The sequence below is a fragment of the Primulina tabacum genome, chromosome 13 (genome assembly GCF_025594145.1).
Source record: "Primulina tabacum isolate GXHZ01 chromosome 13, ASM2559414v2, whole genome shotgun sequence".
In the NCBI taxonomy this organism is placed as follows: domain Eukaryota; kingdom Viridiplantae; phylum Streptophyta; class Magnoliopsida; order Lamiales; family Gesneriaceae; genus Primulina; species Primulina tabacum.
In genome coordinates this window covers 18,838,244-18,865,409 of record NC_134562.1, presented here as the reverse complement: position 1 = coordinate 18,865,409, position 27,166 = coordinate 18,838,244, and the positions used below count along the sequence as shown (strand labels likewise).

Genomic DNA, 27,166 nt, shown 5'->3' with positions numbered 1-27,166 from the left:
ATTTTTGAAAAAATTATGTCTGTCTGTTTAAATTTTCGATCGATTATATGTTTCTTCTATGATTCGAAATTCTTTGATTCCGCTGAATCCGTTGAAACTCTGAAATCTGAAACTTCTGATAAGTTCTGTCTGATAATTCTGAAATCTTTGTTACACTGTTACGATTCAATTTGAAATGGGACGAGAATTGTGATTCTTTCTGGCCCCCAATGGTGGGTATAAAACCATTTCTGTCTGGCCCCCACCGGTGGGTATAAAACCGAGTTCTGGCCACACCCCTTAGAGGACTAACATATTGGGGACAATTTGACCATGGAAATGAGATGAGTAACAGTGTTCTGTTTGTTTCGATCTGTTCTGTTCTGAATTGTTCTGATCTGTTTCTAAACTGCTCTGAATCGTATGATAACCTCTGTGTCATAATTGTTTCGTTTCTGTTATGATGAGTTAAAAGTATTAAGATTTGAAAGTTTGTTAAAGAAATGTTTTAAAGATTAAGTTCTATATGTATCATTGGAAATCGATCGACCCCCACTTGCTGAGTGTTTCCCAAAACACTCACCCCTTACAAATTTCAGATTAAAATGAAGAGCAACTGAATGAGGAGGAACAAGAAGCCTTCTGAGGATGGTAGCCGATGAGGAAGATACAAGAAATCAAGATTTTGGTTTCCTTTTGTTTCCGCAATTTGAAACTCTGATGTATTTCTAATTCTATTGTCAATGTAAAGACAATGTTTAATTTATGAAAAAGACTAGTTTTTGGCATTTTGATACGAGGCTTAGTTGTTTTCAAGTAATTGTTAAACAATGTCGGATGTCATCGACGCTTCAGACTCGGGGCGTGACATATAAGTGGTATCAGAGCCGCCAGGTTTATAATCCCGCTGGGATTTTGACAGAAGTCAAATTTTGGCAAAAGCCTAGTAAAATCTGAAACAAACTCTCATTCTTTCCAAAATTCTTTGAGAAATTCGAAATCTATTTCCTTCAATCGTTCTGCAAATTCTTAGTATCGAAAATCCCACGACAACATTGTTTGTGCCTTTCTATTCTTTATTCAATTCTGAAATTTTACCTCAACGGATGCCTTTGTGCTCGTGCTCAATCCGTCCTTCGCAAGCGTCAACATACCATTGAAACCCAAACAGGAGAGATTGCAACCCTAAAGGATCAACTCGCTATAGAAAAACAAGAGAACAAGAACTCGTAAAGATCAAGAACCTACTTCAAACTAATATACAACGTCTCACCTATCGCCTTGATAGATCAAAGAGTCAGCTCGCCCTAACACTACGTAACCCATCTCACGTGATACGACCCCTAATCGAAAGTTGATAGTAAAGATTGAAACTGAGAAGGATCTTGCTCACCGCTCTCTTTATCAACATGAAGACCTTTCTAGCAAGCAAGAACGTTACATCTCCAAGCTTCATGGTGATATGGATAGAATGCAAGAACAACATAACTATATGCACCTTGTCATGGAAAACATGGAAGAAGAAGAAGAAGAAGAAGCACCTCTGGAAGTAGTGGAAAAAAGAACAGTGATGATGAAGAGATGATAAGGTAGGCTAGACTGGTATTATGGTTATATGATACGATAAGAAAGAAGTTTAACATTTCTTTGAGAATGTACAGAGATAAGTTGAATTATATTTTTGGGAACATACCTATCAGAGATAATTTGACTTATATTTATGGGAATACAAATACTCTGATATAAGTTGACTTACATTTGAGAATTTACTTATCGAAGATAAGCTTCCGACTTAAGATGAAATGTTTGATTCGGGGATAATAAATTATTTTTGAAAATATGAGATAAGAATTATATAAGTTTTGGTATTCAGATATAAAAGTTGATTTTTATGTCAATAATTAACGGTATGGACATTTATATTTGGGATATTAAGCGATAAATTTAAATATGTAAGATTTTGGAATATTTAATAAAGGTAAGAAACAATAACTTAAGTTAAGAAATTAAGGTCATTATCTTAGGTAAATAAAAAGAGTTATGAGATATTGGTGGACATCGAGGGAAAGTGTAGCATGCATAATAGGTTCTGACTCTTCTTATAGTAAAAAGAAAAATAGGGGAAAGGTTTGTGGAGAAAGACATCCAACGAAACTTGTTTGTATTAAAGCATGTTAGGCTCATAGTTTTGATTAAAGACAGATTTAGTAAAAGAAGAATTGTTTGAGGAATTAGTTTCTTCCGTACAAGGTTGAAAGAAATTTTAACTAGGTTATTGGGACTTAAGTCAATAGGCTGATAAGGAGTTATGTTCTAAGATTCTATATTGGTTTTAAGTTTTGAAATATTAATCGTGATAATTTTAAGATAGAATAAAATAAGTATGGATACGCATATATCCAGTGCCGATTTTATTTAGTGTACTATGGTAAATTTCAACGTCGTTCTGAGAATTGGTTGGTTTGACAAGAATCATGCAATGGTATATGGTCGGGGTAAGAATGCCAAACTTCAATCCAAGAATAAATCATAATTTATGGCAAGGATAAGCAACAGAAATCCTTCCTTTCTGCTTCTCAGATCTAGAAAGGCATGGAGTATGGCGAAGAAGTCTAACTAGCAATAATAAGAGAAGCAAAAGAAGGAATTAGGCTCAAGATATAAAATATTCATGTGGTAGCGAGCTTCGGAAAGGTTACTTTGAATTATCTCAGACTGTGAAGTAGAATTCGAAAGTAACTTGATAGCTCGTGCTACACTAAAATCTAAGGAACCCTAGCAAATGGCTTCAGTTGAACTCAAGAAGCTAAAAGATCAATTCCAAGATTTGTTAGTCAAAAACAAATCATACCAATTGCCTCTCCTTTGGAAGCTTCAGTCTTATTGACACAAAAGAATGGTGTGAAAGCTTATGTTAAAGTTTCCCCTATGAAAGGAGTGGTTCGATTCAGCAAATCTAGAAAGATAACTCCAAGATATGTCGGACCCTTCGAAATACTGAGAAAAATGGGAAACCTAGCTTATCAGCGGGCTTTACCACCAGGCATGTCAAGGATTGACAACGTCTTCCACGTCACACAGCTAAGGAAGTATGTCTCATATCCAAGTAGCATTCTTGAAGTTGAACCGCTACTAATCAAAGGAAATGTGAACGAGGAAATGAAATATGAAGAAGCCCTATTCGAATAATGGACACCAAAAACCAAGTGCTGAGATGCCAAACAATTCCATATGTCAAGATACAATGGTCAAATCATATGGAACGAGAAGCAACTTAGGAATTTGAAGAACGTGTGTGCACTCCGCACCCTCACCTCTTTAAAGATTTATCTAACTCAAGTTTCAAGGACGAAACATCCAATAAGGAGGGTGGGATGTGAGAACCCGGATTTTTTGAAGCAAAGCACCTCAAAAAGCTCGGAAAGTAGCTCAAAAAGAAGCCGAGGCAATGCAAAACCTTGAGAATTGAGGGTACGTCGCTCGGAAGAGGAAACCCTCAGCTCACAAGCTAAAACCCTCAGCTCAAGGAAGTTCATTTATTCTTGGGGAGAAAACCCCTAGCTCATGAGCTCGATCTTTCAGCTCAAAGAAGCTCAACCATGCTTGTCCTAAAAAGACCAAAAAGGGAGCTAAGGGAGGAGATAAAGGTTTGGACAAATTAAATATGCAAGAACTAACCTTTGCGTTAACCCATGAAGGAGCTGCGAGAGGAGCTAAGGACTAGGACATATTGATGGTGCAGGAAATGACCCTTTAGAAAACCAAGTTAACATTTAAAGGATGCATGGTATTCTGGATCACAATAATGACTAGTCTTGGACTTGGAGGATACATGAGATTTTGGAACCACATTGATGGCAACCTTGGAGCCCAAGAAATCGGCCAAGGCAAGGTGGAAGGTCTTTTTTTGTCTATAAATACCAACTCAAGGGTGATAGAAAAGTGCACCAAAAAGCCTTGAGAAAATTCGGCTCCCTCTTCCCCTCACTCTCCAAAATTTCGGCCAAGCAAGAAAGGAAGAAAGAAGGGAAGTTCGTGCAGTCCAGTACAAGAACCTTGCGTCGAAGTGCTGCTCGATCAACAACAACATTCGTTAAAGTTACGCCGAAGTGCTGCCTGATTTTTGAAAAGACGTGTTGTATAAAAATCTGCAAATACAGTAAGTGGGCTTTTGATATATATTCGTTTGTATTTTTAAACTTGAATATGTATATCATGACATGCATATATGTGTGTCTTCATTTTCGAAAAAATTATGTCTGTCTGTTTAAATTTTCGATAGATTATATGTTTCTTCTATGTTTCGGAATTCTTTGATTCCGCTGAATCCGTTGAAACTCTGATATCTGAAACTTCTGATAAGTTCTGTCTGATAATTCTGAAATCTTTGTTACACTGTTACGATTCAATTTGAAATGGGACGAGAATTGTGATTCTGTCTGGCCCCCAATGGTGGGTATAAAACCATTTCCATTTGGCCCCCAATGGTGGGTATAAAACCATTTCTGTCTGGCCCCCACCGGTGGGTATAAAACCGAGTTCTGGCCTCACCCCTTAGAGGACTAACATATTGGGGATAATTTGTCCATGGAAATGGGATGAGTAACAGTGTTCTGTCTGTTCCGATCTGTTCTGTTCTGAATTGTTCTGATCTGTTTCTAAACTGCTCTGAATCGTATGATAACCTCTGTGTCATAATTGTTTCGTTTCTGTTATGATGAGTTAAAAGTATTAAGATTTTAAAGATTAAGTTCTATATGTATCATTGGAAATCGATCGACCCCCACTTGCTGAGTGTTTCCCAAAACACTCACCCCTTACAAATTTCAGATTAAAATGAAGAGCAACTGAATGAGGAGGAACAAGAAGCCTTCTGAGGATGGTAGCCGATGAGAAAGATACAAGAAATCAAGATTTTGGTTTCCTTTCGTTTCCGCTATTTAAAACTCTGATGTATTTCTAATTCTATTGTCAATGTAAAGACAATGTTTAAATTATGAAAAAGACTGGTTTTTGGCATTTTGATACGAGGCTTAATCTTTTTCAAGTAATTGTTAAACAATGCCGGATGTCATCGACGCTTCGGATTCGGGGCGTGACAGTAGTTGTGATGATTTATGCCTTTATGTTACGGTATGAATGGTAATGAATGTTATAGAATAGAATAGATAATGGATTGGTAGAATCAAAGGTCGAATTTGAGCTAAATAGGTAATGGAAGTGCAGAAACGATATTAAAAATATGGCATTAGTTGTGGTTTTTTGCATAATGTTTTGTATATTGATCCAAATGATGTGGGGCTGCTTTTATTAGAAAGATAAGACATAAGGCAATAACTTTCATGTTTTGAGTTTTGGTCAAATCATTAGGGAAGACGAGACAAAAGTGGCCCGAATTGTGTCGTGTGTTTCATCGTTCTTACACCGACACATGTTGGGAGATTGAGCATAACTCTTTACTCAGACCTCCAAATGACATGAGGCCAATTGGACATGGAATCCAAGACATAGGGCTACAACTTTCCTGTTGATCACTCTTTCAAATTCGGATGTTAAAAATTTGTTTTTGGAAGAATTCCGCGCGCCATCGCGCAAGATCCGGCGCCCTAGCGTGCCGGTTGCTGAAATTTTTGGTGTTTGGGCAGCAAGGGGCGCGCGGCTGCGCCAAAACACGCGCCATGTCGCCCAGCACATGTACAAAAAATGTGTTTTGAGGTTTGAATGGTATATATTAGATTGGGGAATGATTTTTGTATCATTTTTTCTCATCCTCATTTCTCTCCATCGGTTTAGAGCTAGGGTTCCTCATTTCTCCTTCAATCCAATTTCTTCCAAGACATTAATCTTTGATTGAAGCCTTAATCTTTGCTTGGAGATTAGTAGTTCTTCTTCTCAAGAGTTTAGAAGCAAGGTAAGAAAGCTTATTTCCTTGGGTTAGTGATTGAAGGGAAAACAGTGGGTTGTTTGGTTTGAGTGTTGAGGTAAAGTTGTAATATAATGATTGATGGTATTATTATTGTTATTGTGTTGTAGGATTATTTTCAAGGTGTTAAGATTATCAAATCTTCAAGTGGTTGTAAGTAGATTCTTCCTTTGAATGCATCTCATGAGCTATGTATATGATAAATGAAGATTCAATTGATTTTAGCTCCTTTAAATCATTGATTATGTATATTGTATGTATTGAAATTTTGAAAAGAAATGGAATTGAAGACAAGGGCAAAGTAAAGGAGCTAACTCTTTAGCACGCACGCCACGTGTTTGACAAAATGATTCAATGAATGTTTTTATGGCATATTACGGTTAAGAAATGATACGGATTCATTCTTTACACAATTGTTGGGATTTGAGTTTTCTTGAATATCTAATTTGCGGATCTTGATTTGAAGTAATATTAAATTAATTATGAATTTTGAACAGAAACTACTCTGTTTTGGATAGATGATCAAAGTTCTTGAGTTATAGTAGAATTCAGAGGTTCAAGACTTCTCAACTTACGGTCGGTAACATACGAGGTTAAAGTATCATTTTTATTTTAAATTGAAAACTCGATGGCTTGATGAATTACTTGTGATTTGTTGATGGTTGATCTTTTGAGATGAGCTTATTATGATATTTACTTGATGAGAATTAAATGCATCATTGCATTGCATATTGAGCCACTTTTCTATTCAGATTTGATATGGCGGAGGTCGCCTTGACTTATTGATTTGTTGGACGTATGGGGCTATAGTTGAGTTGGCATAGTGTATGCGGAGGTCGCTGTTATGGCCTGAATACTCTCTATAGGGTCACCATAGTCCTGGGGATTGTAGAACACAGCACCCCACCCCGAGCGGATGAGTCGGTGGATGTTGCTGGGAGATTATCTTTCCTTGGGTACCCTATGACTAGATGATTCACTTGATCTTGAGATTTATTGACAGCCCACAGCTTCTGATCATGCATTGCATTATATTGCATCTCTATGAATTTATATGAACTATTTGAAAATTTAATTCTCATACGTTATTGATTGTATCATACTGGGTTTATACTCACCGGCACGTCGGCTACCTCTTGTTTTCATGTGCTTGACGGTTGGTGAGGCAAGGCTTGGGATGCCAGAGTCCAGCTCCAGGCGAGGAGATACGAGTTAGAGTGGGATTCTCGGGTCTTAGGAGCTATTTGATGATGTTTGGATTACTTTGGCTCACAAGTTTGTTTTGGCATGTTGAAAATTATATTTCAAACATTTGAGACCTTTAAATTATTTTGACGATGTTTATGTCAGTTTGTGTACAACAAATTATATATTTTACTAAATCTTTTGGTTTGTTACATTTATAATTATTAGTATTAATGTCGGACCCGGGCCCCACATTAGGTGGTATTAGAGCAAAGATATTTGGGAACAGGGTAGATCGTAATGTGAAATACATGATCATAATTGAGATACTAAATTGTTGAGCTTTATTTGAGAATTTTGAGATTGTTGAGTCTCGAGAGCCAGAGATGATTGATACAAGATTGAGATGATTATGATAATGTAATTTTATATGTGTTGATCTATTGTATATTAGACATGTCTACTCGAGTTAGAGGTCGTGGTATACCTAGACAGAACATACCAGTAGCACAAGATCAAGGCATTGCTATTCATACTCAGATGGATATAACTCCGACTCCGATGGAGATACTGTTAGCCAGATTTCAGTCTTTGCACCCACCGATGTTGAAGGGTACCGAGAATGCATTAGAGTGTGAGAACTGGTTGGAGAATATGGATCAATTATTTGAATCTCTTGAGTATCCAGATGATCGTAGAATCAAATTAGTTGTTCATCAGTTAATAGATGTTGCTAAGAGTTGGTGGATCATGATAAAGAAAGCTTTAGAGGGTCGAGGTACGATTGTTACCTGGGATATTTTTAAATCTGAATTTTATCAGTGTTTCTTTCCTACCTCTTACAGGAAAGATAGGGGAGCCGAATTTGAAAATTTAAAACAGGGAAATCTGAATATTGAGGACTATGTTGCTAAGTTCTCGAATTTACTGAGATTTGCTCCTCATGTAGCATCCGATGAAGAAGCTAAGGCCGATCACTTCATAAATGGTCTTAACCCTGATATCTTTACCTTGGTTAATACCGGAAGGCCTAACACTTTTGCTGAGGCTCTTGATCGAGCCAAGGGAGCTGAAACTGGAATCATTAGGCAGAGAGGTTCTCAATATTTGCAACGACTCCAACAGCACAGTTCCGACAGCAGTTCAGACAGGGTAATAGTGGCGGAAACAGTGGCAAAACAAGAGAACAATTTAGGGCTAGAAGCAAGCAATTCAAGAGACATGGCAGTAATTTTTCGAGTTCTAGTGGATCGAGACAGTCTGGTTCAGTTCAGAGCACTGGTTATTCAGACCCGACTTGTGGTCAGTGCGGTGGTAGACATTATACCGATCAGTGTAGAGGAGTTTTGGGAGCTTTCCATTTGTGTAACCAGGTGGGACACTATGCTCGATTGTGTCCTAATCGTGGCAGTGATATATCTCAGAGTGGGGGATCATCGAGACAGACACCTCACCAGAATTGCAAGACTCCTAAAGTTCATTCCTATCAGCAGTCAAATCGGTCAGATCAGAACAAACAAAGTGGTAGTCAGAGGGTAGGACAACCACCTAGACAGCAGGCTCCAGTTTTTGCACTCACTGAGGATGAGGCACATAATGCTCCAGATAATGTCATTTCAGGTAATTGTTTTCTCTCAGGTTATCCTGCTTATGTTTTGATGGATACTGGTGCATCACATACTTTCATAGCTGAGGACTTTGTCACATTGCATTCGTTGCATTATATACCATTATCATCTACCTTATCTATTTCTACTCCACTGGGCAAAGTGATGAGGTCAGCTGAAATGTTAAGTGGTTGTGAATTTCGTTATGAGAATAATGTCATTGAGCTTGATTGCATTGTGTTGGAGATTTCTGATTTTGAGTGCATAGTTGGCATTGACATGTTGACAAGATACAGGGCTACTGTCGATTGTTTTCAGAAGTTTGTTAAGTTTAGGCCTGATATGACAGATCACTAGACGTTTTATGGTAAGGGTTCTCGAGCTAAGATTCTTTTGATATCTGTTTTGTCGATGACTCGTTTGTTGCAGAAAGGAGCAGAATGTTTCTTGGTTTATGCAATTGATATTTCAAGGTCAGTACCAAAATTGGAAGATATTCCAATTGTTAGTGAATTTTCATATGTATTTCTAGATGAAATTCCAGTATTTCCTCCAGTTCGAGAGATTGATTTCAATATTGAGTTGATGCCAGATACACAGCCTATTTCTAGAGCTCCTTATAGGATGGCACCAATTGAACTGAAGGAACTAAAGGAACAACTTGAGGATCTATTGGCTAAAGGATATATAAGACCAAGTGTTTCACCTTGGGGTGTTCCGGTTTTATTCGTGAAGAAGAAAGACGGGTCTATGAGGCTTTGTGTTGATTATAGACAGTTGAATAAAGCCACATTAAAGAATAAATATCATTTGCCAAGGATTGATGATCTCTTTGACCAGTTGCAGGGTTCTTCGGTATATTCTAAGATTGATTTAAGATCCGGATATCATCAGTTAAGAGTTAGAGAGGCAGATGTGCCTAAGACTGCTTTTCGTACCAGGTATGGACATTTTGAATTTATGGTTATGCCTTTTGGGTTGACCAATGCACCTGCGGTATTTATGGATTTGATGAACCGTGTGTTTCAACGTTATATAGATCAATTTGTTGTGATCTTCATTGATAATATTCTTATTTATTCAAAATCTGAAATTGAGCATGTCGAACAATTGAGAGTTGTATTGCAAATTTTGATAACTGAAAAGTTGTATGCTAAATTATCCAAATGAGAGTTTTGGTTGGATAGAGTGGTTTTCCTTGGACATGTGATTTCGAGTGCTGGTATATCAGTTGATCCGAGTAAAGTTGAGGCAGTCATCAATTGGTCTAGACCGACATCAGTTCCTGAGGTACGTAGTTTTATGGGTTTGGAGGCTATTATCACAGATTTATTGAAGGATTCTCACAGATTGCGAGGCCAATTACGCAGCTGACACAAAAGAATGTACCATTTATTTGGTCACCGGCATGTGAGGCTAGTTTTGTTGAACTTAAGCAGAGATTGACTAGTGCTCCAGTTCTGACTATTCCATCAGGTGTAGGAGGATTTACAGTGCACACTGATGCTTCACATCAAGGACTAGGTTGTGTATTAATGCAACATGGCCGTGTGGTTGCCTATGCTTCAAGACAGTTGAAGCCACATGACTCTAGATACCCCGTGCATGACTTGGAACTAGCAGCAGTGGTTTTTGCCTTAAAGATTTGGCGTCACTACTTGTATGGGGAGGCATTTGAGATATTCACTGAACATAAGAGTTTGAAATACCTCTTTTCACAAGCGGAGCTGAACATGAGACAGAGGCGTTAGTTAGACTTGTTGAAAGACTATGATTGCGAGATAAAATATTATCCAGGCAAGTCGAATGCAATAGCCGATGCTTTGAGCAGAAAAGTATGCAATATGTCCTTGATCACTAGCAGTGTATCTGATCTAGTAGAAGAATGTTGTCTTTCTGGTTTGGATTTTCTGGTAGATACCCAATCTGTAAGAGTATTTATGATTCGGGCAGAGCCCGAGTTGTTTGTCAAAATTAAAGAGGCCCAAAGGTTAAATCAAAGCATTCAAAAATTAGTTGAACTCGTTAGATCAGGACAACGATCAGAATTTCAGGTCAATAATGAGGGTATTTTGTTTGTGAATGATCGTATTGTAGTTCCTAACATTTCAGAATTGAGGATACATATTTTGAGTGATGCTCATTGCAGTAAATTCAGTGTACACCCTAGAAGTAAAAGATGTACAATGACTTGAAGAAACAATTTTGGTGGAAAAGAATGAAATCTGACATAGCAAAATTTGTATCCCGTTGTTTGAATTTTCAACAAGTGAAAGCATAACGGAAGCGACCAGGAGGTCTTTTGCATAGCCTTAAAGTTACAGAATGGAAGTGAGACCATATCACCATGGACTTTGTCATGAAATTTCCGAGGTCGTCGAGGGGTTGCGATGCAATTTGGGTTATCGTTGACAGATTAACCAAGTCTTCATGTTTCATTCCTTATCAGATGACATATAGGCATGATCAGATGACCAGATTGTACATCAAAGAAGTTTTGAGATTGCATGGTGTGCCTAAGTCCATTGTATCAGATCGTGATCTCACATTTTCTTCTCATTTTTGGCAGAGTTTACAAGAGGCTCTTGGTACTCGTTTGCATTTGAGTACAACATATCGTCCTCAGACAGACGGACAGTCAGAACGTACTATTCAGACATTAGAGGATATGCTGAGAGCTGTAGTGGTGGATTTTGGTATTGGTTGGCAGGATTCGTTACCACTTGTCGAGTTTTCTTATAACAACAGTTATCAAGTGAGTATTGTAATGTCACCATTTGAAGCACTATATGGCAAGAAGTGTCGATCTCCTCTGTATTGGGACGATTTATCTGAAGCACCAATTGTAGGACCTGATATGATAAGAGATATGACAGAGAAGGTGAAATTGATTCAGAGTCGTATGCGAGCTGCTCAGGATAGGCAGGCTAAGTATGCGAACATGAGGAGACGACCATTGATGTTTGATAAAGGTGATAGAGTTTTCCTGAAAATATCTCCTTTCCGTGGTACAGTTAGATTTGGAAAGAAGGGTAAATTATCACCGAGATTTATAGGTCCGTATGAGATTTTGGGACGTGTTGGTGATTTGGCTTATAGATTAGCTCTTCCTCCTGCATTATCAGGTGTTCATAATGTTTTTCATGTGTCTATGTTGAGGAAATATAATCCAGATCCTTCTCATGTACTTCCACCCGATGAGGTTGAGTTAGATCAGAATTTGAGCTACATTGAGAGGCCGATTCAAATTCTAGACAGAAAAGATAAGCAACTTAGAAATAAATTGATACCATTGATTAAAGTACAGTGGAATAGACATGGTGTCGAGGAGGCAACTTGGAAATTAGAAGATAAAATGAGACATAAATATCCAGAGTTATTCAAATGAAGTACGCTTCTATTCTCGGTTTTATTTTCAGTATTAATCATTACATGTTAGACTTGAAATTGATGATTGATTTCGAGGACGAAATCTATTTTTAGAGGGGAGGAATTGTAATGCCCGAATTTTAAAAAAATAAAAAATAAAAAAATGTGGCAGTAGTTGTGATGATTTATGCCTTTACTTTACGGTATGAATGGTAATGAATGTTTTAGAATAGAATAGAAAATGGATGGGTAGAATCAAAGGTTGAATTTGAGCTAAATAGGTAATAGAAGTGCAGAAACGATATGAAAAATATGGCAGTAGTTGTGGTTTTTAGCATAATGTTTTGTATATTGATCCAAATGATGTGAGGCTACTTTCATTAGAAAGATAATACATAAGGCTATATCTTTCATGTTTTGAGTTTTGGTCAAATCATTAAGGAAGAGGAGACAAAAGGGCCCGAAGTGTGTCGTTTGTATCATCGTTCCCGCACTGACACATGTTGGGAGATTGAGCATAACACTTTACTCAGACTTCCAAATGACATGAGGCCAATTGGAGATGGAATCCAAGACATAGGGCTACAACTTTCATGTTGATCACTCTTTCAAATTCGGACGGTAAAAATTCGTTTTTGGCAGAATTCCGCGCGCCATTGCGCAAGATCCGGCGCCCTAACGCGTCGGTTGCTGAAATTTTTGGTGTTTGGGCAGCAAGGGGCACGCGGCTGTTCCAAAACACGCGCCATGGCGCCCAGCATATGTACAATAAACGTGTTTTGAGGTTTGAATGGTATATATTAGATAGGGGAATGATTTTTGTATCATTTCTTCTCATCCTCATTTCTCTCCCTCGGTTTAGAGCTAGGGTTCCTCATTTATCCTTCAATCCAATTTCTTCCAAGACATTAATCTTTGATTGAAGCCTTAATCTTTGCTTGGAGATTAGTAGTTCTTCTCCTCAAGAGTTTAGAAGCAAGGTAAGAAAGCTTATTTCCTTGGGTTAGTGATTGAAGGGAAAACAGTAGGTTGTTTAGTTTGAGTGTTGAGGTAAAGTTGTTAAGATAATGATTGATGGTATTATTATTGTTATTGTGTTGTAGGATTATTTTCAAGGTGTTAAGATTATCAAATCTTCAAGTGGTTGTAAGTAGATTCTTCCTTTGAATGCATCTCATGAGCTATGTATATGATAAATGAAGATTCAATTGATTTTAGCTCCTTTAAATCATTGATTATGTATATTGTATGTATTGAAATTTTGAAAAGAAATGGAATTGAAGACAAGGGCAAAGTAAAGGAGCTAACTCTTTAGTACGCACGCCACGTGTTTGACAAAATGATTCAATGAATGTTTTTATGGCATATTACGGTTAAGAAATGATACGGATTCATTCTTTACTCAATTGTTGGGATTTGAGTTTTCTTGAATATCTAATTTGCGGATCTTGATTTGAAGTAATATTAAATTAATTATGAATTTTGAACAGAAACTACTCTGTTTTGGATAGATGATCAAAGTTCTTGAGTTATAGTAGAATTCAGAGGTTCAAGACTTCTCAACCATATATTTTGATCTCTTGTTGATAATATTTGAAAGGTATATTACGGTCGGTAACATACGAGGTAAAATTATCATTTTTATTTTAAATTGAAAATTCGATGTCTTGATGAATTACTTGTGATTTCTTGATGATTGATCTTTTAAGATAAGCTTATTATGATATTTACTTGATGAGATTGAAATGCATCATTGCATTGCATATTGAGCCACTTTTCTATTCAGATTCGATATGGCGGAGGTCGCCTTGACTTATTGATTTGTTGGACGTATGGGGCTATAGTTGAGTTGGCATAGTGTATGCGGAGGTCGCTGCTATGGCCTGAATCCTCTCTATAGGCGCACAATAGTCCAGGGGATTGTAGAACACAGCACCCCACCCCGAGCGGATGAGTCGGTGGATGTTGCTGGGAGATTATCTTTCCTTGGGTACCCTATGACTAGATGATTCACTTGATCTTGAGATTTATTGACAGCCCACAGCTTCTGATCATGCATTGCATTATATTGCATCTCTATGAATTTATATGAACTATTTGAAAATTTAATTCTCATACGTTATTGATTGTATCATACTGGGTTTATACTCACCGGCACGTCGGCTACCTCTTGTTTTCATGTGCTTGATGGTTGGTGAGGCAAGGCTTGGGATGCCAGAGTCCAGCTCCAGGCGAGGAGATACGAGTTAGAGTGGGATTCTCGGGTCTTAGGAGCTATTTGATGATGTTTGGATTACTTTGGCTCACAAGTTTGTTTTGGCATGTTGAAAATTATATTTCAAACATTTGAGACCTTTAAATTATTTTGACGATGTTTATGTCAGTTTGTGTACAACAAATTATATATTTTACTAAATCTTTTGATTTGTTACATTTATAATTATTAGTATTAATGTCGGACCCGAGCCCCACACTAGGACTCGAGTTAAGTGCGCTGGGAGGAGTCCGAGCCCACTAGGACTCCACCCGAGAGTTTAAGAGAGGAACGCGGAGGTGCTGGCCAGGTACAGCGCCTTGCTGCTCTGTTCAGGTATTCGGGTTGGGGGTGGCTCGGTTCAGGGGCTAGTCAAGGGTCAGTAAGGGGCTGGGGTTGTCGGTGGTTAGGGGCTTGTAGAGCCCGAAGCGGCTAGGAGTCCCAAGACAACAAGGACTCTTCACACGCACACACACATGCAATTTGGTGTAGGGTGCAGCAAGATTTTCAAGGGTTTAAGGAGCTGGTCTAGGGCTTGGGCTTGATCAGTAGGGTCCCTAGGTTGGTTGGCTTGGGTTTGGCTCAAGGTGGCTCGAGTAAATTAGGAGATGGCTCGGTGTGTTTGATAAGGTGTCCATTTCGAAAATTAAATGGCTAAAAATGAATCCATGGGTTCACGGGTGTGGCTCATGACTTGGAAGGGTAGAATAAATAATAAAAACGCTATGTTTAAAATTTGGGATCAAAATAACGAGTTTTGGATTTATCCGGGATTTAATCGCCGCACGAAACGTTAATTAAAGAATTAATCGTAACGCCTAGTTTAATCTTTATAAAATTATGAAAAATTAGGTTTAAGCTTAAATAATTATTATAAGCCTAATATTTTAATTTGGGAATTTTATATTCAGTTTGGTTTAATTCGGGATTAAAACTCATTAATAAGTTATATTTAAAGATTAAATTAAAAGTCCTCGATTTAAGCTAAATAAAAATATGAGAAAATTCTTGTAAGCTTAAATAATTATTTGGGACATATTAGAGTCAATGGAATTAAGAAAAAGTCAAATGTGAAATTATACGTCCAGGGGTAAAACGGTTATTTGACACCTAGAAATTAGTAAATGTAATGGCAGTGCCTTGAATGCTGTTTTATGTGCTAATATGATTAATTCAAATGTTTATTAATTTTTATGATGTTGATTTTAAAACGTTTATGGTTTTTTATGATTTTTATATGTTAAAACGTTTATTTTAAATGTTTACCGATTTTTAATCTATTAAAATGTTTATTTTAAAATGTTTATGGATGTTTATGAATTTAATATGTTAAATTATGATTTTTAAATGTTTATGGATTTTTATGATTTAACATTGACATTTAAAAGATATGTTGCATGCTTGGTTTAAAAGAAAAACGATATTATATGCATGTTTTTATTAAGTGATAGAAATACGAAATGTTGAAGGACATGAAAGATTGTGACTAAATGTGTTGGAGATATCGTGATGGTTACGGTCCTAGTGGGAGCCCGACGATCGTGTTTTCATTGATATGAATACGAATACGAATACGTTGATATGTTAATACGTTGGCCATGGACTCAGTTGACCGGTGAGAGTGTTGCTAATGTCTCCGCCGTCTTGTACTGTGGTTTTATGTAGATGGATCAATCGTCCAATACGATTAAGAATACGAGTCACAATCACGATCTGAATTCAACAAACACAAATATGAGTATGAACATGAATATGAATATGAATACGAATATGGATATGAATATGTTAATATGAATATAAATATGTTGATATGTAAATGTTACGAAAATGTTTATGTAAAGTTTATGGACATGTTTATGTTTAAACTGATGCATCATTATTAAAATGTTTTTATTTAAAGTTGATGCATTATGAAAATGTTTTTATTTAAAGTTTATGCATCATGAAAATGTTTATGAAATTGGTTTTGGTTAAAGTTTATGCATCTTTATGAAAACGATATTTTAAGTACAAGTATTTTCACTGTTGCATGTGATCTGTATATGTATTACTTGTTTTCAAGATTATGGTTTGTTCAGTCTTTAGACTCACTAGGTGTGATTGATGCAGGTGATTATCATAATAATGTTAATGGAGGTATTGATGGTTGATCTGACTGGACTGAAGAAGCACTTAACCCGAACACCGACGCTAGTTTTTTGCACTAGTTATGATTCATGATTTTATGTTATGTTAAAGATATTTTTTTACGAATTTTATTTATGTTATGAGAGATTTTTGAGAGGTTATTGTATGTGCTATACTTTTCAAATAAAGGGTTTAGGTTGGTAAAACGTTTGACGATTTTATGCTTTAAAATAATTTCCTTTTGATTTTTAAATGTTAGTTGGATGTTTATTTTTAAAATGATGTCAAAAATATTTTATACAAATATGTATGGTTCGGCCGATGCTATTTAAGGTTTAAAAAAATAAAAAATTTCTAGCACGTTTTAAGAAAACGAGTAGCAAACGTTTCAATGTTTGCATGTCATGAAATGTCATTTTTACGTAAAAGTATTTTCACTATTGCTTGTTATTTTTATACGTATTATTTGTTATAAAGATTATGGTGTGTTGAGTCTTTAGACTCACTAGGTGTAATGAATGCAGGTGAGGTTGAGGGAGGTCTTGATGGTTGACCTAACTGGACTGAAGGTGCACACAACCCGAGGAACAACGCTTCTACTTTTCCGCACTTATGATTAATGATTACGATTTATGTTAAAAGATTTTTAAGACTATTTATTTATGCTTTTGAGTGGTTTTTGAGAGGATGATATTTTTCACATTTATTGCTTATTAAGTTTGGTAAAACAATTGACGATTTCATGATTTTTAAATACTAGTTGGTTGATGTTTTATTTTTAAGTGGGCAAAATATTTTATAAAAATATTTTCATGTGTTGGTAAAGGATCGACCGTTTCATGTTATGTTTAAAAAGAAGAAATTTTTTAACACTTTTTACCATTAAGAAAGGCAGACGTTTCAATTCAAATTTTGGAAGATCTACTGCGAGCATGTGTTATTGATTTCCAAGGCAGTTGGGAATAAAATTACCTCTAGTTGAGTTCATCTACAATAATAGCTTTCAATCATCAATCGGGATTGCTCCTTTTGAAGCACTTTATGGAAGAAAATGTTGATCTCCTATTCATTGGGATGAGGTTGGTGAAAGAAAAGAGATTGGTCCGGATGAGTTTGAAGAGACTGCCGAGCTTGTAGTCAAAATTCGTGAGAGAATTAAGACTGCACAAAGCCGACAAAAGAGTTATGCCGATAAAAGACGAAGAGACTTAGAGTTTGCAGTAGGATATCATGTGGTTGTGAAAATAGCACCTATGAAAGGTGCTATGCATTTTGGCAAGAAAGGCAAGCTTAGTACAGGATTTATAGGTCCGTTCGAAATTTTAGAGAGGGTTGGGACAATAGCTTATAGAGTGGCATTGCCACCGACACTTTCTGGAGTTCACAATGTGTTCCATATTTCGATGCTGCGAAAGTACATGTAAAATCCATCACATGTGCTAAATTGTGAATCCCTACAATTGGCTCCAAATATGACATATAAAGAAAGACCTGTCAAAATCTTGGCAAGGCAAAAAAGAAGACTGGGTAACAAAGTCATTCCAATGGTCAATGTCAAGTGGCTGAATCACTCGAAAGAGGAAACTACTTGGGAAATCGAGAGGGACTTGAAGAGTCTCTATCCAGAGCTTTTCGGTAAGTTCTAATTTCGAGGACGAAATTTTATTTAAGGGGGGAAGGAACTGTAATGTAACGCCCCAAATTCGACCACTGTCCTCACTGTACCAAGACGAGTCTTTTCAGCGTACTTATGTCCTCACTCACACGCACCCTAGGAAACTTCCAGGAGGTCACCCATCCCAAATTGCCACAAGTCAAGCACGCTTAACTTTGGAGTTTTTATGTGATGAGCTACCGAAAAGAAGATGCACCTTCTTGATATGAGTGGTACAAATCAAATCTTTTAAACCCTCCTCAACTGCGCAATCCCATACCTGAACAATTTCGGAATCCCTCTCCTTCCGGTGTCAGATCAGTTCATTCATGTTCCCTCCACCTAGAAACCTGTCAGGAGCCTCTCATTGTCCGTGCAACCTCATGGCACCGGCGATCACCTCCACCATCTTCAGCCCCGGGCCTCACATGCCCACCAGCTTTCGCTTGGTTCATCCCCGAGCCATATCGTACTAGGAGAGGTCGGCTCTGATACCAACTGTAATGCCCCAGATTCGACGACTTTCCTTACTGTAACAAGACGAGTCTTTTCAGCGTGCTTATGTCCTCACTCACACGCAACCTAGGAAACTTCCCAAGAGGTCACCCATCCCGAATTGCCCCAAGTCAAGCATGCTTAACTTTGAAGTTCTTATGTAATGAGCTACCGAAAAGAAGATACACCTTCTTGATGTGAGTAGTACAAATCAATTCTTTTAAACCCTCCTCAACTGCGATAGTCTCATGCCTGAACAGTTTCGGAATCCCTCTCCTTCCGGTGTAAGATCAGTTCATTCATGTTCCTTCTGCCTAGAAGCCTGATAGGAGCCGCTCATTGGCCGTGCAACCTCATGGCACCGGCGATCACCCCCCATCCTCTTCGGCCCCGGGCCTCACATGTAAAGTCCAAAATTAAGACGACGTAATTCAACTGCATGCAAATCTAGAAAATATGAAAAATAGTTAATTAAATTATTTTAATTGCTTAATTGATTATGTGACATGTTTACATGACGTTGTAGTAGGTTTCTACTTACATGCAATAAAAATTCATTTTTAAGGATTATTCGAGTTGCGATCGAGGAACGGAGACCGAGGGCTGAAAGGCGTAAAATATTTTTATTAGATAATTGTTTTTAAGTATTTAAAATATGATTGATGCTATTTCGCATTTTTGAAAAATAAGGGGTTTTGAGGTGATTTTATACGCCAGTAATTAAATTTTATTGGTGTTGGTTTTTCAACAAAAATACGAACGTTTGGCAACCTGGCTAATAAATTCACAAACTTATTTAAACAAAATTATTTTTAAGATTTTAATTAAGCATTAATGGGCCTAATTTACATACCTAATGGGCCTAAGCTTGATTAAGGTGTAATTAACTATATAATATGCAATTAACCTACCCCAATTCATTAGTATACACGCCCTTCTCCCCCACAACCCATACGTGACCCTTACCATCAGAAAACACAAGCACACACGCCACTTCAATAGGAAACAACCACGGTTTTGAAGAAAATCCGTCCTAGGGTCTCCAACGTCAAAGTTCTTCGCATCGCCATCGAATATTCATGCGTTTAAAATGCAAAAGCACGCCATACATCTCTTATTCTCGTCTATCACATCGTATTATTGTTTTTTAAATAACGTTTGTATGAAAATCATGAAGTTCTTATGATTATTTTCGTAATATTGCATATACATGTGGTAAACTTATGATTATATGATTCAAATTCATGATTTTATGGTGTTTAAGGGGCTTCGATGACTAGGACTTCGATCAATCATGTTTTCATATGTTTCTAAGGGACTAGAACACTTGAATATGCTGCATGACCAGTTGAAACAAAAGCTGGAATCAACTGCTGTCGAAGGGAACTTAGGTGATCGGTTTTGGACTTGGGCGCTTGGCTGGGTCACGGCTTGGGGCCAAGTCTTGGCCATGGTCTGGATGAGTCGAGGGTTGAGCCCTAGCCATGCTAGGGCTTGAGTCCAGAGGGCTGCGATGAGTCCTAGCATGCTAAGACTCCCACCCGAGAACTTCAGGTAAATCGCGCAGGGTTCAGCGGCTTGCGCAGGGAAGATGGCTAGGTCTGGGGACTACGGGCTTGGATAGGGTGCGTTCTTAGGGTCCTAGGTGGGTGCACAATAGGTTGGTTCAAGGTCTGAGTCGATGGCTAGAGTCCTAGGCACACAAACATAGAGTCCATGTACAATACGAGTCGCGGCTTAGCTTGCTGCTGGAGTTGGGCTTCAGTTTCAAGCTAGGTGGCTGGTTCATGGGGTCATGTTTGTCCAGGAGGGTCCATAGAAGGTCTAGGAAGGGGCTGGCTAGGCGTGTCTCGAGCTTGGCTCAATGAAAAAGCTTGATGGCTCATAAGGGGCTTGAACCATAGGTTAGGGTTTTGTTTTTAGAAAATACGTCGAAATACGGCTCACGGGGTTCGAGTCTTTGTTCACGAGGGCTAAAATAATATAAAAAGTTTAAGTTTTAAATTTAGGAATTTTTATTAATGTTAGAATTTATTCGGGATTAAAACTCCTTAAAAACGAATAATTAAAGATTAATTAAAAAGTCGAGTATTTAAGCTAAATAAAATTATGGAAAAATTAATTTAAGCTTAAATAATTATTTGGGACATGTTAGAGGCAATGAAATCATGAAAAAAAGTCAAAACGTGAAATTTTACGTCTTGAGGAAACGATAATTTTACACCCGAAAATTAGTAAACGTCATGGCAGTGCTCTGAATGTTGTTTTATATGATATTATGTTTATTTTAAATGTTTAAGTTTTTTTATATGCTAAAATGTTTATTTTAAAGGTTTATAGAATATTTTGATTTATTTATGGAAATTATGATGAATTAATAAAGTCAAAAGATATGTTGCATGCTTGTTTTTTTAAAAGAAAAAGATATTAAATGCATGATTTTTATAAAGTGATGGAAATGTAAAACGTTGAAGGAAGTGAAGTAATTGTGACTATTGAGGATATGAGGATATAAATGGGGGTATCGTGAAGGAAAATGCCTAGAGGGAGCCCATTTTTGGGAGAAGGCCCCAGAGGGAGCCCTACGATCGTATTTTCATTCGATGAGGATATTTCAATGCTCAGTTGACGGGTGAGGGTGTCGCTGATGTCCCCGCCACCCAGTACTGTGGTTACATGTAGATGGATCCATCGACTTTTTGAGGATGAGGAAAGTCACAATTAACGATCTGAATTCAATAAAAGGAAAAATGTATATGCTCATGATGAAAGGATATATGATATGAAATGATAAAAGGGAAAATGTATATGCTCATGATGAAAGGATATATGATAAAAAGGAAAAGGTTGAGGTTTAAGTTATGCATGTTCATATGAATATGTTTATGATGATATGAAAATGTTTAGGAAAAGGTTATGGAAATGTTTATGTTTAAAGTTGATGCATCATTATGAAAATGTTTTTATTTAAAGTTTATGCATCTTCATGAAAAAGATATTTTAAGTAAAAGTATTTTCACTGCTGTATGTGATCTGTATATATATTACTTGTTATCAAGATTATGGTGTGTTGAGTCTTTAGACTCACTAGGTGTGATGAATGTACGTGATATTGATAATTATGATGTGGAAGGTCTTGATGGTTGACCTGACTGGACTGAAGTTGCACATAACCCGAGGACCAGGTTTCTATTCTTTTCGCACTTATGATTTATGATTATGATTTATGTTAAAGATATTTTTACGACAATTTAATTATGTTTACGAGTGATTTTTGAGAGGTTATAATATGAGCTATACTTTTCAAATAATGTTTTTGGGTTTTGTAAAAGTTTGACGATTTTACGATTTAAACTATTTCCTTTGATTTTCAAATATTAGTTGGCGGATTTATTTTTAGAATGATGTCAAAATTTTTTTATACAAATATGTATGGTTCGGTCGATACAAATATATTTTATACCCTTACCCCATGACATTAAAATATAAATGTTATAATGCGGAAGCCTTATAAAAGATTTGGAGAAAATAATAATTAATAAAATTTTGGCAAAGTTTGCCCATAAATATAGTCTTACCAAATATTCCCAAGCAAACAAAATAAATATTACCACAATCAATCTTTCCAAAATATACATATATTCTCAAAACCTCCACTAAACACATAGATCTCATCTACATAATTACCAAGTGTTTGACAAAAGTTAAGACATAATTTTCTTGTTCAAAACATGAACTAATGTACAATACTCAAAACCATTTTATCAAAACATCAATCTCCAAGCTTTGGCACATGCACCTTCCATGCCTCGACACTTCTATCACTATTCCTTTTTATCTGCATCACATGACATAACTGGAATGAGTTTACAAAACTCAGTAAGTGGAACATTCAATAACAACTACATATACAATAGTGTAAAGAAAGAAATCATTACAATTGGACCATAGGAAATGCCATCGTTCAATGGAATATATAGATAACAATTATAAGCTGACATTCTATCAACAATTTCTTTCATTTTCCTTGTATGTCATTGATAAGTCTTCCGTCGATGGTATACATGTACATTTCAGTCAAAATTAGTCACTGTACATGTTAAATATTGATCAACTTCCGTTGTGTGGGTTTAGAAGTGCTAGAAGCACCACTACTACCATATAACTATCAAGCCATAAAAAGAACCATTGAATCACTTTATCAAACATGTGGTGTGCATGTAATTAGAACTAGCTCCTTTCTTAGCAATTGACGTCAAAATTCTTTTCCTTTTCTTTCAATCAATGAACCATTACATAGCAAGTATATAATCAATGGATTAAAGGAGCTAGTAACAATAGCAACATCATCCATCATATATAGGCCATGAGATGCATTCAAGGAAAAAGCCCACTTACTACCAATAGAACTTGTTGTGATAGCTTCCTTGTAGTTGATCCTACAACACAAGATCAAGATTATACCATTAACTTCACATATTCAACCTATAAACTATCATTCAAGCCTAAACCACCATTCCCTTTACTTCAAATAAATACTCAAAAGACAAGTTTCCTTACCTTGGTTACTTGCTCTTGAGGATATGAAGATCACACCTCCAACATGAAGATCCAAACCTTGGAAAGAAAGGAATTAAGAAAAGAAATGAAGAACCCTAGCTCACCAAGTCAATGGCTTGCAAGAGGAATAAGTGAAATGGCTAAATTGTTGGCTTAGAAACTCTTAAAAATGTGTTTTTTACGCCATAGTCATGGACCACGTGCCCCCCTCCGTGTATGGGTCGTGTGCACACTGGAAATCAAAAATTTCGCTTGGCAAGACCCGGACCCCATGTAAGGGTCTGTGTACCCATTGTCCAAGGGCCCAAACTATACGTTTTCTTCCGAATTAGCCAAAGTGGTAAACATGAAAGTTGTAGCCATATGTCTTTCCTTGAACCTCCCACTAGTTTCAGGTCATTTGGAGGTTGTAGTAAAGAGTTATGTCCATTCTACCAAAATGTGTCAGTTTAGGAACGACGATATACATAACACACTTCAGGCCACTTTTGACTCATCTTCCTCAAATATTTGAACAAAAATCAAGACATGAAAGTTGTTGCCTTGGATCTTATCTTTTTAATGCAGTTGGCCTCATGTCATTTGGATCAATATCCCATTTATTATGCGAAAAAACGTAACAAATGCCAAAATTTTCATACCGTTTCTTCAACCCAATTACCTATTTGGCTCAAACCATCCAAACCATCAATCCAACTCCCAACATTATACCTTCACAACAATAACAACTCCTCAAATACACAACCATCTACTTAACCATACCAAAACCATACAATAAATAACCATGAATACAATGCAATAACCATATTGATGCTATAACATGAAATACCAACCCTTTAATCAACTATACTCATAAACCATAACAATAAGCATGATCAATAATAACTTAACCATATATCCATAACAACAAACCATAGAATAACATCATTGACAATAGAAGGATAAAAGGTTGGGATATTACAATCTTCCCCCCTTATAAAATTTCATCCCCGAAATTTTCTTACCTCAAAATAAATCCGGATAACGTTGTCTCATCTCTTCCTCCGATTCCCATGTAGCCTCTTCAATCAAATGATTCCTCCAAAGAACTTTAACAAAGCCAATTTCTTTGTTCCTTAGCACATTAACTTTGCGGTCAATAATTTGAACCGGCAGTTCTTCATAGCTCAGATTAGGCAAAAGATCCAATGCTTCGTGTCAAAGAACATGGGATGGATTGGACAAATACTTCCGTAACATTGAAATATGGAAGACTTTGTGAACTCGATCCAAATCCGGAGGCAAAGCCAATCGATACGCTCTTTAACCAGTCCTATTCAGAATTTCGAAAGGTCCAATATAGCGAGTACTTAACTTACTTTTTTTTCCAAACCTCATAACTCCCTCGAGGGGAGCTATCTTAACGAACACTTGGTCACCTACATTGAACTCCAAAGGCCTTCTTCGAACATTTGCATAACTTGTCTGTCGAGATGGAGCCGTCTTCATTCTCTGTCTAATCAATGTGACCACATCAACCATTTGTTGAACCAACTCAGGTCCCAACATCTTCTTTTCTCCTACTTCGTCCCAATATAAAGGTGATCTACACTTCCTACCATATAATGCTTCATATGGTGCCATGCCAATCGATGACTGGTAGCTGTTATTATATTTGAACTCGACAAGAGTTAAATTCAAATCCCAACTACCAGGAAAGTCAATAGTACAGGTTCTCAACATATCTTCCAAATCTGTATAACTCTCTCTGGCCAACTTTATACCCAAAGCTCTATGGAGACTCTTCCAAAACTCAGAAGTAAACCTTGTATCACCATCTGAAACAATCGACATGGACATCCCATGAAGTCTAACAATATCTTGGACATATGATCAAGCAAAACTTGCACTGTGAAATCCTTAATAAAAATATGGTTTTATATGCTCAAAAATTAATCACAAGTGCACGATGTCAAGTAATAGTATAATGTACCAGAGTATGAGTATCGTTCCACTGAAGACTGTGTTTTACAATTATTATTTTCAGTTATTAAATCTTTAGCAACGAAAATTGATTGGTTGTTTTATTACTACTCTAATCAAATAAACATGCAAATAAAATTATTCAAAATCAAGTAATGAAATATAATGTCTAAAATGGGTGAGTAAAATTCAATAAGAAATGAAGTTTTTGGGAATTTCGGTTCACCTACCCCTCGTTAATTAATTAATTAGTTCGATATTGATTATATTCTTCCGACAGGATTTCCTATTCAATTGAACACACTCTCTCGAGCTATGCCAAACTAATTCTACTCAATGAAGTAATTAAATGTCTTTAATTATTTATCAAGAGTGAATTGCATGTCGATTTATGAAATCCCCTAGTTTTCGACCCTTAGGACTATGACTATCGGCGCGCATCCAATTTCATATGTCGATGTAAATTGTAGATCCACGGATTATACTACTCGTTTCTATCACAAGTTATTCTCTCGAACTTACTCGCAATATAAAAACGTTGTTAAAGTTAGCTACGCTCTAACAACACGATAAAACAATAGTATAATCAAGAATACATAAAAAATCGATATGTAAATTAATTTAATCAAAGTTCGGGGTAGGATCCTCTTTTACCCCAACAAATAATAAAAGTTTAGCTACTCGAGTTCATATTAAAACTAAACAAAACAAAGTTTAAAGAGTAGAAACTAGATCAGAAATACTAGGCGTGACGAATATCGCAAAGACGACGCCCGAAAATCTTCAACTTCTGGCGCAAAAAATCTCCAAAGCTTGTGGCGGCTCTGAAATTAAGTCTGAATGTCCTCAAAAACGTCCTCTCCCCCTTTCCATATCATCCTCTCCTCCAAAATAAGGTAGGGAATCGGACAAGAAATCTTCCCAAAAATAAGTGGCGCTCGGGCGCTAGAATATTACCGCTCGAGCGCCATACCTTCTGTAATATTGCTTGGGATATGCGGCATTCGCGCTCGGGCGGTAGAGAATTACCGCTCGAGCGCCACATCTTCTGTAACTTTTCTCTTCTTGGATCACTGCTCGCGTCTGAGCGGTAGAAAACAACCGCTCGAGCGCCGACCTCTCTAGACTTCTTGGCAATTCACCTCTCGCGCCTGGGCGGTACAATTTCACCGCCCGAGCTCCGCCTCTTCTGCACATTATCTTCTTAGCTAGGCACTTGGCTCCGATTTTAGTTTTTCGGCCATTTTCCTGCAAATTCGTCATGCACAAGTGAGAAATGATCAAATTAATATGCTTACTCTAAAACGAACAAAATGTAAACGAAATGTACGCATGCACAATGCAAACATACACAAACTAATGCAATAAAACACGTAAAAACCACACCTATCAACCCCATCATACTAACATTTTGCTTGCCCTCAAGCAAAATAGGTTACAGACTACAATTAAAACATGAAACAAACACAAAAGGGAGTGTATTAAAGTAACTAAATTGATGGTGAAGTAGCAACTGGCATCTCCTGCCTCAGCGGGTTTGTGAACCACATCAACTTAGTCAAATCACAACATACATTACTACCAATTTCAGAATATCACTACACAATTGTATTTTTCCAAAAGGTGTGGCCGTGTGTGCAGTGGATTTTTCTATCTTGTGTTTCAGACAGTTTTATTCGCAACTCATGTGGGTCGCAAAATAGACAAGTCAACGCAAGTTTCGCTCTCCTGAGTTCTGTTTCCATTCGGGACGAACCAGTAAACACATAAAGCGGTAGAGTTTCATGGTAGAACAACAAAATGTAGTGAGTCAATAGCTATAACTGCTCAATTGGTTCAGAAAGATTGGGAGTACGTAGATCATTTTCACTATGCACTTGTCAGAAATTTTCTCTAAAATTCCTCAACGCCTTACATCTCCATCTTTTTAGCCTTGGGATAGGATTTCATCCCTTTTTGGCTCCCCTTCAACTTACATCCCCTTTATTATTTCATTTTTATTATTTTTTTTTTTGGTGCATAATTTTCTCATGCGTACTCCCTAGGCTTTG

General features: G+C 36.9%; 1 protein-coding gene across 1 annotated transcript; it reads right to left on the bottom strand.

Annotated features, from left to right (window-relative positions):
* Positions 1-24,158: 24,158 nt before the first annotated feature.
* On the bottom strand, positions 24,159-24,701 carry LOC142521892 (uncharacterized). The gene is made up of 2 exons (XM_075625067.1): positions 24,512-24,701; positions 24,159-24,343 (listed from the first exon to the last, which is right to left on the bottom strand). Exons 1-2 carry the CDS (start codon positions 24,699-24,701, stop codon positions 24,159-24,161), a joined length of 375 nt encoding a protein of 124 aa, XP_075481182.1.
* Positions 24,702-27,166: the final 2,465 nt, after the last annotated feature.